Below are 18697 nucleotides of genomic sequence, written 5' to 3' on the forward strand. Positions count from 1 at the left end.
CATTTGAAGGTGAAGGTCACTGTGACCTTCAATATAAAAATGTTAAAGTTGTTATAACTTTGGTATGCTTGGACCTAGAGTCTTGAAACTTGACATGAAGGTTGGCCAGAACTAGTAAGTAACCACTGGACATTTCAAGGTCATTCATTTGAAGGTCAAGGTCACTGTGACCTTGAATGTAAAAATGTTAAAGTTGTTATAACTTTGGTATGCTTGGACCTAGAGTCTTGAAACTTGACATGAAGGTTGGCCAGAACTAGTAAGTAACCACTGGACATTTCAAGGTCATTCATTTGAAGGTCAAGGTCACTTACATTTGATAATGAAATTGATGGAAACTTCAAACAATATGTTACTAATTTGCTAATAAAAAAATTGAGATCAAACTTTCCTAATTGTCAATTCAAGTTCATATTTGTGACCTTAAATGTTATTGTTGTTCATGTATATGCATGCATTCAAAACATAACACAAGGTTTGCTCATGCCTTGAAAAGTACTTACATTTCATTTTGACCTTTGAACAATATTTCAGTAATTTAAGTATTGCATTGACAAAAACACGAAAGGTACTTTCCTGTCATTTAAATCAAAAATCCGGCTTCAATGCGGTCATCTCCGACCGCGGAACTCTTGTTTCTATTTGAAGCTGCTTTAAAAAGTTAAGCTTGGTTGCTCTGGTTTACATCTGACACGAGTTAATTTTTTTAAAAGCCCTGTTGTACCGCACTTTGGTGTCATCCAACTGTGGTGTTCAACATTACCATAAAATGCGTTTCGTACAGTGGTGTTAAACAACAAAAGGCGTCACTACAAAAACGCACTTCGGTGTTAACCGAACTTTTATATTAAACACTCAAAAGCGTTCGATGTGTGGTGTAAGCTGCTTCAACATCAACGTATGTTGCATTATCATGTTTCTCCGTCATTCCCACGTAAACAACATCACATAATTGTCATCCTCATCAGCATTCCATCATTTTCATATTGATCATAATTATATTAATTACAAACGTCATCATTTTGTATCTTCAACACTCGCTATCGTCAACATCTTTTTTTTTATTTTTAATACAATTAATTATAACGATTATTTTTCTATCAGACGGATCGCTTTCTTAAAGGGACCTTTTTAAGTTTTGGTAAATTGACAAAATTTAAAAAACTTCAGATTCGCAAAATTTCGTTGCAGTTATGATATTTGGGAGGAAACAGTAATAATGAGCATTTACCATGATTTAAAATATCCATTATAGGCATCTTTTGACGATTAAACAAACCTGAAAATTATAAAGGTTGCAGCGCGAAACGATTGAGTAATTTGAAGAGTTCTGTTATAGTTATATTTTGTGATACTACGAGGATTGCTTATATGAATTATTAAATACAGCGGTCATAGTATGAGCACGGATGGCCGAGTTGTCTATGCGTTAGACTTTTACTCCAGGGATAAGTGGTTTGAGTCCAGTCGAGGGTTTCTTTTTCCTTTCTTTAATTGTATTATTTTTTTACTGGAGCTTTTTCGATCCAATTTATCAATATGAAGCATTTAATGACAAACTTCATTACATGCCAAAATCGGTGAAAAGGTCTCTTAAATACCGTTTATGTTTCATATGCAATAAGTGAAAACTAACTATAATCAGACTATAAACCCATGCCTTTACCTTTTACGTACCAACAGTATTTGTTTTCCACAAATGATAAACATCAGCAATTTTCAATTCTACAACCTCCGGTATCATTTGCTGCCTTCGCTGCTTCTCTTACCTTGACAAATCAAAATACGTGTTACATCAACCATCGATAGATAAGGCATTCAGGATCACAAGTGGTAATGTGTGTACAAGGCGATATGAAAACATTGCCTAACATTAGCATTGCCTAAACATTAGCTCCACTGGCGAGTCAAATAGCGCTAATCCCCTTATTTATCAGGGATAATAAAACACATCTGCTCTTGTGTATTAAGGGAAAAGGTACTGTTGGTCCTTTCATTAGAGAAAAATTTCAGTAGGCCCATTATTATACAAATTCCTAACTTGACAGCCAGCTGTGGGAGGGGGGTACGCGCCCCTGGTACGCGCGGGCACGATATGAACTCGATATTGCTGGTGGATGCACAATTACATGCTTGCTTATTGATATGATGCTGTCGGTGCCAATGGTGATTATAATCACGAGGATAACGTAGATGTTGATAATGCTGACGAAGAAAATGATAATCTGACCATACTTGTCCTCTGATGGGACACTGATGATGCTGATGGCAGAGAGTATGGCGCTAATTTTAATGATGATACTAATTTGGAACTTTATATCACCAGACATTTCAATGACGTTGCGCATAATATTACCTATGGGCAACGTTTCACAAATCATAAGTTCCATTGCAACGCAGGTGTTGACCAGAGAGAACGCACGTCGGTGTGAGACACAAAGTGAGCTAGGTTGACACCAAATAGTGGTTCTACAGAGCCCCAGTATTCTAACTGTCAATCAAATGAGCCTTCTTTTGGATAAAACGGGGCTTAATGCATGTTCGCAAAGTGTCTTCCCAGTCTTACAGGTGCGGTCAACACAGAATAATCAGGGTCTTTCTGCGTTTAACGTATGTTTCGTTTCAAAGAAGTCTCTTTTTAATAAAAATCCAATTTAGGCGGAAAGTGCCGTCCATAATTAGCCTATACGGTCTGCATATGCTTTTATTGGACGACACTCAACGCTTATGCATTAAGTCCATTGTATGCCAGAACGAGGCTCAAATCTTGTCGTTATGGGAAGTATTCAGTATGGATACAGCCAAGGTACAATATTTATAAAAGTAACCTTGATATTGTACGACTACCGAATTTCACTTTATGTTCAATATATCGTTCTTATAATTTTCAGTAATTCGCAAATAATTTGTGAATAGAATTTTGCCTCTTCAAAATGCCCTTCCAATTTTATAAGAATCATAAACACATTGTCCATTGCTGTTTCTATGGAATAAAAAAGTATATTCAGTAAAATCGAGCACCAATAAATGCCCGGATTTAACGTATCCCTAATCTGAGCCTCCTTTTGCAATTCCAATTATACGAGAGGCGCGCAGATTGTATTTGAAAACAATTAATGATGGAAAATAAGAATTGCAACAGTACCTTTATTTAAGTAAGTGTTTAATATAAGATCCATGACATCCGTAAATAAGCCTACACCTTTTTGGACACGATCCAAGAGTTGCGTTAAATTATTTTGACCGAGTATTCTCCACTCGCCCTAAAGAGCTTTTTTAAGACCTATATCAGAGTTAACTTTGCGCTCCTGTAGACGGCGTTTAAGGATTCCCCATATACAAAAGTCCATTTGAGCATCATCCGGAAGTTTCGGCATCCATTCGTCAAGGTCAATTTAATTCACTGTCTGCTTCTTCAGAAACGCGATGGTCTTTTAAGACTTGAGGCACTGTCCTGACGGAACACCATCGACTTCCGACCTTCAGAACGTCATTTCAAAGAAACGGCTTCACAAAGCTGTTGATATAGAATTCAACCCTATTGATATAGAATTGTCTATTAACGTTAAAGTCAATTTTGATAAAGAAAATCTCGGGTTTCCACCATAAAATACACAAGCCCATGACATGAAACCAATGGCGAAAAATTCATGCTTAACAAAATTAAGTTTGACGATAACTCTTTCGTCTTTGGTATCATGAAGCAAACATTTCGTCGCGCAAACGACCCACCAAAATGACCCATTGCCTAATCAGAAGTAACACAGTTGTTCCATCTTCCTTAGCTTAACTTTATGTATAACTGCCATGATCTAGCCCTCCTCTTCTGAATTTGTGACATGTAAAGATGATGAAATTTTTTGCAGTTTTTCCCCAAAGTAACAATATTTTGTTTATTATGTCATAAACATTTCCTTTAAAGATGCCTAGCATAGGTGCAATCTCACGTTGGATGGGTGGATTAACGTTGACGATAAAACGATGGACTTTTCTGCTGACGTACATCTTGACGATATCTCAACTTGACACAGCAGGCCAGCATCGACATGTTGGCTTTGATGTGAAATATTATCACGAATGTTATTAATGGAGCCCGAGGAAATTGAATATCATATTGCCTTCAACTTATTTTAAATGTTCATACGTCTGTTAAGTCTTAAAGAGTCCAACAACTTCCCCCTCCCACTTTATCACTAATTGTTCAACGCACCATGCTATTATTGAACGATCATGATATTCCACTATTTGAGAGAGTGCAAGCAATTTTGGATAGTTTTTCATGCGGTACTGTCTGAATGTGTACACATATTTTGTTCGTATATAATATGGGTCGCTGTCGTAGTATTGTAATATACAAAGACTTCGGGTTTTGGTTGCAATATAATATACGATTTTAAATAGAAAATTTTGGTTTTGTTTAATCTGTGTAACAATAAATATATGGCTTTATGGCCTTCTACTCGATATTCGCTACACTTGGAGACTGAAAGTAAGGATGAAACGTGTGGTGTTCCGTAGCGTCTCCACCTGCCCGTAAACCTTTGTATGCGGGCGCACATGTTTCAATCATATATTTCTCTCTCATTGGTCGGTGTTTCATGCATGCTTGGATGATGCATTTAGCCGTTTGGTCGGCTTCTCAACGATGCGACGGAACGTAGTGGAATCTCCTGTACATGCATATGATGGTTTAGTTTAGTATGACCTGTACGCCGTCGGAAGATCACTCGTTTCGAGTCTGGACGAGTGATGGCAGCTGTCTTTATGCTGCAAAAGCTATAATACTCAGACGCTTTTTTGGACGTTTGAGAAAGCCTTTACAAATGTACCTTCGTGCTGAACACTTTCACTTAAGCGCATTTTGCGAGCGTCTATATTTTGTGACATTACGAGGATTGCTTATATGAAATATAAAATACTTCCGCTACTATGTCAGCATGGATGGCCGAGTTTTTTTAGCGCTAGGGGTTTTCTCCAAGGGTCAATGGTTCCAGCCTGGGTCCGAGTTAGTTTTTTTCTGAAATTTTATTTTTGTTTCATACTGGAACTCTTTTGTTCTGTTACATTTATCAATGTGAAGCATTTAATGACAAACTTAAAACAATACCCAAATCTGTGAAAAGGTCCCTTTAAAAGCGCAAAAGGACCAGAATGCGCAAAACTGTAACAGCCAGTTAATTTAGCAGCCTCTACGACTGTCACGAGGTACTTTCAGTAAAAAAAGAAAACGTTAATTTAAAAAGTATTCAGGGAAAATTGTATTCTGAAGTTATTGCAAAATGTTTCACACATACGTTGTGTGTACTCTTTTTATTTATAACAGTATACAATGTACGGGCTGTTGCATAGTTAGATGTCAAAGTTTTAAGACGTTCGATCCTGATGGTTAGGGGCTTTAAATGTAAGTACACCGATTTGATAAATATTAAGTGATTTGTTATTTTAACGTTAAATTTCAGATGTCAGATCGATGGAAAAAAAACGCATCTGGGACGAAACCATCCGCAAAAAAAGATTTACATCAGTTAAATTGTACTTTTAGACTTGGAATTTCATTTGGTGATAAGATGAATTACATACTTTCCTTATATAACAAATGTTTTCCCATATGCATTGTATGTACGCAAAGATAAATGTTTAGCATGTTTTCATGTTACTTATCTGCTTTCAAATCATATTTTTATGCGTTCAATAAATAGTTCGCAAAGTAATGCTATTTAGATAAAAATACGTTTGTTATTTGGATTGTATTATTAATCCTGAATATTATTAGATTCTAGTGAATATTTTCCACATATACACGACCATATTTGAAAAGCATTGTTGACATGGTAAAATAACAGAAACATATAAGGAATGCTTTTGTTGCTAATTCATATTTACCGAGTCAAATTATGGATAGTTATCTTAGTTTCTGATCCAAGAATAAGACTTCAGACGGCAATGACAAACATACATAAAATACAGAGTCAATGTTTATTATATAGATTTTGACATTACTGTTTGAGTTTGCATAATACCGTCAAGTTTTGTTCTTAAATGGACATATTGCCTCTGAATGACTACCTCTTACTGAGATGCATGCATCACAATGATCTGAAATTTGTTTTATATGTTGCTAGGTAACAACAAGGAATTTAGCTGATTATCGCCCTTTTCCCTTTCATTGCGCCTCGTACAACTTTAATTGTGTTGTTCTGGTGTATATCCCACACCCGCTCAATTGGTCGATTAAATGAATTATTATTGTGTAATATATTTTGTATTTGAATTTTGTTGCCATTATACGTTAGATTAACCCCACCCTCATTAATGTTCGCAAGTGTTATGTAAAGTATATCAGTATTTACCAAATTTAATGGGTTCGACTCCGCCTGTTATTCCCTTTTTTCTCCTTTCATGTCCCCCTATTGTTAACCCTTTAATATTTTATAATTATTATTCATTTTATTGTTATTCTAGTATAGTCGCATAAGGAATAAGGAACTGTTCCTTATTCGAATAAGGAATAAGGAACTGTTCATTATACTTTGTTTGAATAATGAATAAGGAAATGTTCCTTATTCCTTATCCAAGCTTAACATATTTGATAAAGGGTTTTAAAGAAAAAAATAATACATATAGGTTAAGTAAATCAAAACAAAATAACTCAAATACATTTACTTTATGTATTACGTTACATATTCATCTTTCTTTTTAGCGCATGCATAGGATTTCTTGTTTAAACCGAAGCGATATTTTCTAATTCGAATACTAATTTCACATCAGATTTTTTTTCTACAAAACCTAAAGCATGCAACATTATTTTATATGTATGTGATATAAAAGCGCTATATTGTACATTTCAACATGTTTGTTTTTATTTATAATCCGGTTCCTTTTTCGCGGCTGAATAAGGAAAAAGGAACCAGTTCCTTATTTAAGCCGAATAAGGAACTGGCATTTTCTTACTTAAACATCAATGAAATTGATCCAAAGTTAACTTCATATCAATGAACATCATTATATATACCAAATGTAGATGTTAAAAAAAATACTAATAGCAATACATTTCTACTGAGTTTTAAGTAATGATAACCGGTTCCTTATTCCTTATTCAAATCGAATAAGGAACTGGCATGTTCTTTCTATAAATTATAACTCATAATGAACCAACGTGACGAATAAATCAAAGAAAATTATTGTAAATGTAGGACGGGTATAAAAATATTAATTGCAGTACATGTCATTTTGTTGAAATTAATGATAAAAATGCCAGTTCCTTTTTCGATTCGATCGAGCTCCGTATTCCTTATTCAAACCGAATTAGGAACTATGTTATCATTAAATACAACAAAAATGAAATGTACGGCAATTAATATTTGTATACCCGTCCTACATTTAAAATAATTTTCGTTATGTTTTCGTCACTTTGGTTCATTTTGATTTATAATTTATAGAAATAACATTCCAGTTCCTTCTTCGATTTGCATAAGGAATAAGGAACCGGTTCTTTTATATCAAAAACATGTAAAATAATGTTAATGCTATAGGTTTTGGTGATGTGAAGTAAGTATTCGTATTAGAAAATATATGTTCGGTTTAAAGTAAATGAATTCGAGTTATTTTGTTTTAATTTACTTAAGAATTGTATGCATTATTTGTCTTGAAAACACTATATCAAATATGTTTAGCTTGAATACGTTGAATACGACCACATCTACTGTTGAATTTTTGGCTATTGCTATAGGATCACTGATGTGTCATGGGTTTACTTTATTGAACGTAATTATTTACGAAATATTAAATGATTATGAATAGTTATGTGGCTTTAAGAACGGACTAGTGGATGTAACACGAATATATTTTTTGATAACGTTTTTCGATTTTTTTCAAATTTCATGTATTTTGCGTGTCATTTCAAAGGTCTTTTCAAACCGCATTTGTGTGATATAAAATCATAGAAGATGTATGATAAACATGATATTTTGACGGCGAAGGCACTTTAAATTTGTTTTCAACCCAATAAAAAGGAATGATTTAAACTAACGAACTCAACATTTATGCAAATCATTAATTGACATTTCGCGTTTAAAGGTAAAACAAATGGTTTTTCACCGCAAACAAAACGCCATTTGTTGGGTTTTTACCGACAATTATCAATCATTGATTAACATTTCGTGTTATTTTAGTCGAATAAATTCCGCATTAAATGTTTTACACTTCATTTTAAGGCAGTCGTAATTGAATGTGAATAATTAACCTCAAACGCAATACATTATTTATAAAATATGTTTTTATTCATACTTCTTCAGCAGAAATGAATGTACACTCTATGTTCAAATTCTTTTAAGAATTTGAAATTAATTTTAATGAATGCCTTAAATGCGTCCATGTCCAGCAATAAACATATGAGTAAACATATGAATAAAACAGTATCATATATAAGCAATGAAAAACTTCAGAAGGAGAGAAACACTATGATGAACAACCATTCGTTCCTGTCCAGTTGGTCTGTTCTTCTTTTAAAAATACAAAAAGGCCGTCATTAAAATATATTAATTAATATTACCAGTTAATAAGAACTAAACTTCTGACATATTCTCTATAATTCTCTATAATTGTCATGTTATAGATTTTAATGACTGCATCGTCCGAAGCAGTTCTTCACGTTGTATTTGTTAAATTGACACATTAATGATGAGACAATTATTTGAGTTATATAAAACGCAATTAATAACCAATTGATTATAAAGTATGTATGGTGACACTGCAAGTTTAAGACATATTTTATAAAACACCGATATTTGATAAATGGCAACGCATGCATGACTAAATTAATCAGTATGATGAATAAAAAAACTAATACAATCAATCTTGCCTAACAAATTGCATAACTTTGTTTTCGCTTTCCGCTCTTCGCGTAGCGGTTGACGCGGTCTCTATAAATACCTGATGGTGTTAAACTGAGTCGTCATCTGGCTTCGGACCACGTCAACTGTTGTCCCAACCATGAAGAACCTTCTCATAGCTCTCTGCTTGGTAGCGGCCCTACTCTCCGCCGCTGATGGTAAGTCAGCATGCTTTGATCATGTTGTCGTATTATGGTCGTATTGTCACGTACTGCCTTGAATTGTCATGTCTTTATGAAAGGTGCGGTATAATCCTAGTATACTCCTAGTATGAAGCTAACAAGTCGGTAGACCTGTGAAAAGGACTTGTTAACAGATTTTCGTAATTTTGAAAAATAATTTTTACTACAGTATTAAGTAGCGTATTTTATGTTATGTATGTAATTTCGAGCTATAAAACTATGATATTGTGTAATAGTGTATTGGTTTCTATATGTTAAAAGGTTCTTTGTTTGGACAAATGACAACTTGGAGAACAATTTTAACAGATGCAAAGAATAGTAATCAATAACGTTCCAAAAAGCAAGACTATGAAGTAGAGTACACATATATGTTCGTTTACTTTAAGTCGCCAATCGCAATCCGAACAATAAAAACAAGTCTGTAATGCTTTTCATCGATGTAGCAAAAAAGTTTAATACCGAGATAGCCATTCACTAAACGGTCAACAAGTAGCTTTTGCTTTTGCATCTAGGGTTCCCGTGTAAAAAACCCAGGACTTTTGTTCCTTGTTATTATAAGTAATTAAAACCAAATGTTATACTTCTATTTGTAAATCAATTTGATTACTATTTCAAAAAGTACGAACATCTGTGCATAAATGCCACCAATGCTAACATTAACAACTACTATTAGTTATATGGTAACACATAAGAATGTAGACTAACATATAGAGGTAAATAAAAGCTACAATAAGAAAAGAACTACTATCAATTTGCTTTTTGCAACGTTTGGTGGTTGCAACTGTAAAATGTGACGCAACACGAAATGTAGAACTGACAATGAACATTTGAATTAATAACACAAATTGCAATGCATGAAAGTTAATAAAAGCTACAAAATTATAAGAAAAACTACTATTAATTTACTTATTTCTTGCAGCGTTTGGTGGTTGCAACTGTAAAAAGTGGTGCAACAAGAAATACGAGTACCCTGCCGGACGTTGCAAGTATGGAGGTGTGTGCTGTAGACCGCGCTGGGGCGGATATGGCGGCGGCTGGGGTGTCGGAGGCGGAGGCGGTTGGGGATATGGCGGTGGTTTTGGAGGCGGAAGTGGGTTCGGTGTTGGCGGTTATGGCGGTTTAGGTGGTTATGGCGGCGGTTGGGGAGGCAAGAAAGGTGGTTGGCCCTGGGGAGGTTACGGCGGTGGTTACGGAGGTGGTTACGGAGGTGGTTACGGAGGTGGTTACGGAGGTGGTTATGGAGGTGGTTACGGAGGCGGCGGATATGGCTATAGTGGCTTGGGAGGTTTTGGAGGAGGCGGATGGGGTTGGGGAGGCAAGAAAGGTGGTTGGCCCTGGGGAGGTTACGGAGGTGGTTACGGAGGTGGTTACGGAGGTGGTTACGGAGGTGGTTACGGAGGTGGTTACGGAGTTGGTTACGGTGGTGGTTACGGAGGTGGTTACGGAGGTGGTTACGGAGGTGGTTGGGGCGGGAAGAAAGGTGGTTGGCCCTGGGGAGGTTACGGAGGTGGTTACGGAGGTGGTTACGGAGGTGGTTACGGAGGTGGTTACGGAGGTGGTTACGGAGGTGGTTACGGAGGTGGTTACGGAGGTGGTTGGGGCGGCAAGAAATACTGACCCAGAAAGAAATGGTGAACAGTTTCAAGGTACTTACAACAAACTTTTTGTAATATTTTACAATAAATATGTTATGCGCTCCAATTATAAATATTTCAAAATATATTTGGTTCTATTAGTCGAATTAATATTCTATGCTTTGTTGATAAAAAACGTCACGTTTTGACCGGTTTTGTAGCAGCTTATAACATTATATAAATTATTGCAGATAGTGCTTGTGCACAAAACCTATGATGGTAATAATATATTTCATCATTGGCATATGGATACAATGAATTTGGTATTGAGTGTATGAACACATAACCTTTTACCTTATCGATGAGCATTGTAAACGAGAACATTTTGACAAACTTGTTTAAATGAACCATTACATTTTAATATTAATGTTGTTGTGCATTTTGGCGAGGTAGATATATTAATAACCACTTTAACTGTGCTTTTTTCATGTTCATGTCCTGCTTTCTAGATCTATGCTACGTGGATCTTTCCGGTATCGACCCGCATGATTCTGGACAACGACGCTCAATCTTTATTTTTGTATCTACCATTCTGATATTCATCAGGCAATAAACGCATTTGCAAACGTTTGTATGTCCTCCGTTGAATTAATTCTATTTTTTAAACATATGGTCATCGTTGCAACATTGTTTTAAGTCAATGTATTGATCAACAGGGGGCAACAATACAGCTGCATCTTCTCAATGATAATTATTATGTTCCTTGTCGAGCGGAAATGGTTATACTACATATGCGGCAAGCGTAGCCCCAGACAAGCCTGTGCGATCCCATGGTCTGTTTCGGAGCTACCCTGTCTGTTAATGAAACCTCGAAACATCGCGTTAATTTTTAGCGGACAGCATAGCTCCGGAGAAGACTGGGTGATGGTTCAGGCTTGTCTGGAGCGCCGCTGACCTAATATGTCATTTGACCCATATAAGAACGACAATTCTCATATGTTGATTGTTGGGTTGTGTTGATTTCTCATGTAATATTATATTTTCCTTATGTGCATTGAACATAGATTTTCACTAGTGGCACAGACCAATCATTTAGAGGCTTGATTTTTATATTGTATCTTTTGTTGTTGCTTTTGGGAAAAAAACTCGAAGGATTTAAACGGTTTGACGTAAATAATCATACCTGTACCATTAACCATATCAAATAGGGACAAATATTTGTGGGCTTTGTTTTTCAGATATTGAATAACGTTTTCCACGTATTTGTACTATTATTGCTATCGAATATATATATATATATATATATATATATATATATATATATATATATATATATATATATATATATATAGTATTCACACGTTTACACTCTGACTGTTGCAATGAGTGCATGTTGTTCGAATCGCAGTTATGTGAAGGGGTTTAATGATTTTTTTCTACTTTGTATTTACATATTTTTTATATTTTTCATTTTGTAAACAGTTTCAAATCGGTGTTGGGGATGTCGTTCCGATTAATTCGTTTTTACACCTGCAGGTTAAAAACCAGTCGTACACAATTACTTCGCAATAAACCACGATACGGCATTATCGTAGCTGAAACGTGGTCTAATGAGTCACGTTCTGGAAAACTGGGCTTAAAGTATGTGCGTAAAATGTCGTTCCCGATTAGCCTGTGTAGTCCGCACTGGCTAATTTGGGTTGGTAATTTCGCATTAATTGTATTTTTTGGTAAGAAGTGCCTTCCTTGAAACGAAAAATACCATAAAAGCGGAAAGTGTCGCCCCTGATTTGTCTGTGCCGACTGCACAAGCTAAACTGGGACGAACTCCACGCACCTGCATTAAGCCCAGTTTTCCCAGCACGAAAATCTAATGTTCTAGACAAATTCACACAGCCCTTTATTAAGGACATGTTAAACGCTTTATATTACACGTGTCTATTTCGCTTATAGAAAAACGTGATCAAGACACTGTGCATCACATCAATTAATGCGGTATTATATGGAAGGGAAAGACAGCCAATATTATTTATCACCAGAAATATTGCACGTGTTGATTATTCTGCTGATATGTTCCATGTTGCACTTATAGAGTATACATACATGTCAAATAATATCCGTTAAAATAAACAATGTTTGATATTTAATGTTTCAATTTTCAACAATGTTAATTTTTAAGGTGGAGAAATCTCAAATGTTCATCTTGTGTATTGTCCAATTAAAACTTTTCAATGAATAAAAAATTAAATGTTCAAAATGTGAAATATACATTTACTTTTATTTTTAAATCGCATACACGACGCACAAAACTTTGTCACAACTCTAACGCTTCTTTACAAAGGTGAATGCTAAAGTATACAAATGTGCAACAGTAACTTTAACGAACTGCCGATTTCCACTGTGAGCATGTGAACAAGTCTAGATAAGTCATCGCGTATCTTTACATCTTGCAATGTTACAAGTTTACATTTACACAGTTGGAAAGTCTTATTGAAATCTACACGCGATGGGAGCGACAAAATTATTTTACGTCTTAGCCAGAAACCAATGCCTCGCTTACGGGCCGGGAACCACTGTAAATGTAAACAATGATTCTTCTGGTGCACAGGTGTTGGGCGCGTGGCCAAGTCACTTTAACGCTATCAATATGTCATAAAACAACATTTTTCATCATTTTGACCAAAAAAAATAATATATATATATATATATATATATATATATATATATATATATATATATATATATATTATATCAGAAAAATATATTTGGTATATATACAAGGATACAAGGTAGGTATCTCTTAACATAGGAAAATCACCTGCGTCAACATTTTTAAGCCATAAAGTGCCTAAATGGCGGTCGATTTTCATAAACTATGTACCATTTTGTTGGAAAAGGTTGCCTCGTGACGGAATATGAACACGAACGGCTACTTGCCAACATAAATTACAATAAAACAATTCTCAACTCGTACAAATGCTCGGTCGGCTCTCGTCTGACCGAACGTTCAGTGCCGATTTTTACAAGAGTAAAAGTATCGAAATACCCCAGCTACCGAACATAATCCGCATTAGTACAATAAACAAATAGGAGTTTATCAATAACAACACATATTTGTCTTTTTGTCCACATCAAACACTAATATAATCGTTATGTTAGAATGTTTATTTCAATCATGTACGATGATCCGTCCTTCACTTTACTCTATTTATCCAACTATTGGTTTCGCGCCTCAGAGTTACCAAATACCTGAAACCGAGAACCGTATTTACCTTCTGATCGATATGGAGCTGGACTCGAAATTGCCGATAAACAATTCACGATTTATAACGATTTCGACGTTAGAACGCAAACAAAAGGACAAATTTGTGTTGTAAGTTGATAAACTCGTATTTGATTATTGTACTAATGCGGATTATGTTCGGTAGCTGGGGTATTTCTATAGTTTTACTCTTGTTAAAATCGGCACTGAACGTTCGGTCAGACGAGAGCCGACCTAGCATTTCTACGAGTTCGGGAATTGTTTTATTGCAGTTTATGTTGGCAAGCAGCCGTTCCTAGTCATTTTTCGTCACGAGGCAATCTTTCCGAACAAAATGGTACATAGTTTACGAAAATCGACCGCCATTTAGGCACTTAATGGCTTAAAAATGTTGATGTATGTGATTTTCAAGAGATACCATCCGTGTATATGTATATCATATCAGAATTTATTTTTGGTCAAAATGATGAAAAATGTTGTTTTATGACATATTGATAGTGTTTAAGTGACTTGGCCACGCGCCCAACACCTGTGGCTGCTACTTATGATAATGTGTACCCTAAAACCGGTTGACTTGAAAATGCGTTGTAAAATGTTGATTCGTCAACTTGTATTCTGTACAATGGTATAGTGTGCACTTGTTAGATGCTAACTTAGTAGCAGATTACTAAAACCGATCGTACAACTTAGGAAATATTCAACACGCTTATGTAGTTTGTACGGTGGCACTTAGGTGACATCACCGCTCCAAAAAAAAGTCGGGAAAACACAAGTTATGTTTTCCCGTCGCCAAAAAAAAAATTAACTCGGGGAAACACAAAATAAGTCTGTTTTCAGGAGTTATTTTTTTTGGCGACGGGAAAACAAAAGTTCTGTTTTCACGTCTTTTTTTTGAAGCGGAAAACACAAGTTCTGTTTTCCCGTCTCTTTTTTTTATTTTGAGACTTGAAAACAATGATTGTAGTTCAAGAACTGAAACAGCGCCGCGAATTATTATATTATTATTTGGGTCATTAGCAAAACTGGCTTGCAAAACTTGCTCTTAACCTTAGTTGTTCGCAAGCGAACAACTAAAACTCTAAATTGCTTTATGGCATATAGCCAAACCATAATTCATATTTATATTAGGTGCACGATATAGTTGTGGTTAAATAGGACAAACAAGTTGTTGCGGGAAAATAAAAATAATATTTTCAATAGGCTACTATATTTAATGAATAATAATCATTCAGCTAGACGTGCATTTCCTTCTTATACCGCACGTGTTTACGTGTGATATCAATCTTGTGATTTGTCGCGTTTCCTTTACAAATGATTTCCATTACATTTACGCCAAATGATCGTAACTTAAGTGTTATGTGTGTGTTTTTGATCCCCATCGATTGCACCGGAACGCCCAACGCCTGACCTCTCAGCCATAGAATACTCTTGTTATTATTTTTTTTTTTTGGAAGGGGGGTGTTTTAGGGAAAGTGTCCTTTTCAAGAAGCGTCTCTTTCTATGGCAAGCGAAATGCACATTAATTCCTTAAACCACGGTTTAAAAGTTAACTATATAGTTAAGAGACTTTGAACCCGGGTTCAACGTGCCGTTTGCACATTAATTCCTTAAACCCGGGTTCAAGACTTTGAACCGCGGTTCAAAGTGTGTCTAAAATAGATACAAATCTGTCATCTGAGACAACCAATCAGCGGAGCTTAAACCACCATAGGGTTATGAGTCTTTGAACTGCGGTTCAAAGTCTTAAACTGCGGTTAAGAGGCGCGGTATGCACATTAATTATTTAACAGTTAATTATATAGTTAAGAAACCTTAAACCCGAGTTCAAAGTGCCGTTTGCACATTAATTCCTCTCTTAACTATATGGTTAAGAGACTTTGAACTGCGGATCAGAGTCTTAAACTGCGGTTCAAAGTCTTAAACTGCGGTTCAAAGTCTTAAACTGGAGTTAAGACGCGCGGAATGCACATTAATTATCTAACAGTTAACTATAGGGTAAAGAGACTTTGAACCCGAGTTCAAAGTGCCGTTTGCACATTTATTCCTTAAACCCGAGTTCAAGAGTTTAAACCGCGGTTCAAAGTGTGTCTAAAGATAGATACAAATCTCTTGCCTACATAATTCAGAGACAACTAATCAGCGGAGCTTAATCCACAATAAGAAGGCAAATTTCACGATTTCATTGGTCGTTTCTTAACAATATAGTTAAGAGACCAGTTTTCTCAGAACAAGACGCATATGTGTGCTTGTTACATTCAATGTGTTTGAAGAAATTAGGGAGGAGAACAATTCAGAAGGCGATGAGTATGATGATGATGACGAAGCTGGTGATCATGTCTTTTTCATAAATATATTTTTTATAATTATTAGGAAAACACTAACATTCTTAACTCAATTAAACATGCAATGAATGTAATTATTGAAATTAATAGATCTGTTTGAAAACGTATAGTTATATAGCTCAATGGCTGTGAATAAAATGCACCTAAGTGATCGCTGGACAAATATTGAAATAGCTTTTGTTTCATGACAACGTTTGATGGATAAGCAACAATAAATTATATTAAATGCACTTAATTAATCGATACATTTTTGTGTAAGCATTAAATATAGATAGATGTCAATTGTTACGAGACGTTATATACAATTAAAGTTATTTTAAATGACAAATTACACTAAACTAAAGCGGGACGTAAACCACAATATGAGTAGGACGCGCCCTTTACAACTTGTCAAAACAAAACGACTTCAAATCTTACACAAAACAGCAAATACGCCGTAAGTATTTTGACAAAAAATGCTTATAATATATATATAATAAAACAAACTTAACGGATTTAATTGTGATTGTAATGTTTTATTGGAGACACTTACCATGTAATAAGCATTAATATTTATTTATTGTTCCTTTAAGCGCTAAAAGGTCGTTTCCTTCAGATTTATGATATACTGTACAAATTGCTGAAAAACTAGACGCGATAAATGTAAGACGTATATTTTCCGTTATGCAAGGGCCGTTTCGTTGTGATGCTATGCAGGTTATTTGCTTACTTGCAGTTATTTGAATCATTAATCTAATATATTAACAAACTTATAAAGGCCGATGTTAAATGCTTACGTACACAAATATACTGATCTTAAATCAATTCATCATTAAAAAAATTGATGACACACAGTACATAGTTGATAGTCAATGTTAAATTTTAATGAACGTACATCCGCCGTTGCACTACATTTGTATGAAAAACATTGGGTACAAACATAGAAACGACACAATAATTTACCGTATTGCAAAAACAAACAGTGAATTACATAACACGCATACGCCAGGTCAATAGGAGAAAGAAAATAGAGCAGTATGTTGACAACTGCTCTTTAGTTAATCGAATCTTGCATGTCTCAGTTTACAACAGTCGTAAAAACCTCGACACCGTATTTTGTCCTTTTGTCTCAGACACGAAAACACATACAAAATACATGTAAGGCAATTAAAACATAAGGGGTAATAATAAAAAAAACATGAACAATAATTGTCCCTTAAAGATGTTACATTTATATCAAAATGATTTATTATTTACGTTTGTTGATAACCGGTATATCTTGATCGTGTATATCACGCTGTTTTATTAGTTTTAAATGTTTTAGTAGCATTTTGTGGCGATCGTGAGAATACATTTTAATATGGCAAGTGTTAAATGAACAATTTTATATCTTTACAATTAAGAATGACATGAGTATTTTTTACGTTTTGAGATTTTCAATTTCGGTTGGGGTTTTAAGCGCGATAATATCGAACGCATTAGTGACACTCTCGAGTCCGTTTTCTCGGAAAAACTTTACTTTGGCGTTTTTGGTGTCTTTAAAATGATCGAAGCCGGGACCAATGGATTGTAAGGAAAGGCAGGTATCACTTTCATTAATTCAGTGAGTTATCTATTTGACATACGTTTTAATGATATGTTATATTTTCCGGATTCGATCGACATGTTTATGATAATTTATACTAGCACGAAGCTGAATTTTATTATTTCCGTTTTAAATAATTTTTCAGTGACTGTACTTGTGTGGTTAAGTCTACTATTTGCATCAGTTCCTTCTCTCACCGCTTTATACAATTGTTGCTACATATACTTTCCTTAAACCACAGATCATCAATATAAGTTGCAAACACATTACTGTTAAATGCATCCTTATGTGCACGTATATTGGAACTAACGCGTCGATTGCGTACCTTAAACAATTGGGAATGATCAAATATTGCAATAAAGACACTACCATGATTTCAACCTTATTGTCACGGAATAATCTGAAATTTTGACTAGGATATATTTCCAGAACCTGCCATTCCTCACTTTTTGTTTTGTATTATCTTTGTGTAACACTACGAAAACATAAGCTATCGTAACAGCCACGTGATCATCCTAGAAAATCATGCATCCCATATCGACGTGATAGGATTTTGATTTTATAGTTCACCATAATAGTAAGTATTTCTTAACGTCTGTAAAAACATCAACCATTACAATAGGATGTTTGCTTTTGATACATCATTTTTGACCGAACATATGGAGTTTTCATGAAGAATCATTTTGAACAGTTGACTGTTGTATGATGCATGTAGTTAAATGTTACTAAATGTGACTTTTTAAATGTGCCACTTGGTTTTCACTGTAAGGCGGTACTATACTCTTTCAGAGAAAGTGTTCACCAAATATTAATGACAAACCAAATATACGTATGCTTGTGTGATTTACCTTTGCAAACAACATATTCAAATATTTAGTTTAT

General features: G+C 35.0%; 1 protein-coding gene across 46 annotated transcripts in view; it reads left to right on the top strand.

Annotated features, from left to right (window-relative positions):
- The first annotated feature begins 8932 nt into the window (after window positions 1-8932).
- LOC127832143 (keratin-associated protein 21-1-like) overlaps window positions 8933-18697 on the top strand; it is a 43514-nt gene continuing 33749 nt past the window's right edge. For 6 of the 46 annotated variants that reach the window (XM_052357431.1, XM_052357440.1, XM_052357430.1 and 3 more), the window contains exons 1-2: window positions 8933-9049; window positions 9993-10316. In XM_052357431.1, coding sequence (XP_052213391.1) covers window positions 8992-9049; window positions 9993-10316 — 382 coding nt within the window. In that variant the 5' untranslated portion in view covers window positions 8933-8991. Of the gene's footprint in view, window positions 9050-9992; window positions 10476-10508; window positions 10720-11156; window positions 11278-18697 lie in introns of those variants that run through there. The other 40 variants (XM_052357434.1, XM_052357444.1, XM_052357442.1 and 37 more) reach the window with 29 other exon arrangements.

Source organism: Dreissena polymorpha, chromosome 5 (genome assembly GCF_020536995.1).
Source record: "Dreissena polymorpha isolate Duluth1 chromosome 5, UMN_Dpol_1.0, whole genome shotgun sequence".
In the NCBI taxonomy this organism is placed as follows: domain Eukaryota; kingdom Metazoa; phylum Mollusca; class Bivalvia; order Myida; family Dreissenidae; genus Dreissena; species Dreissena polymorpha.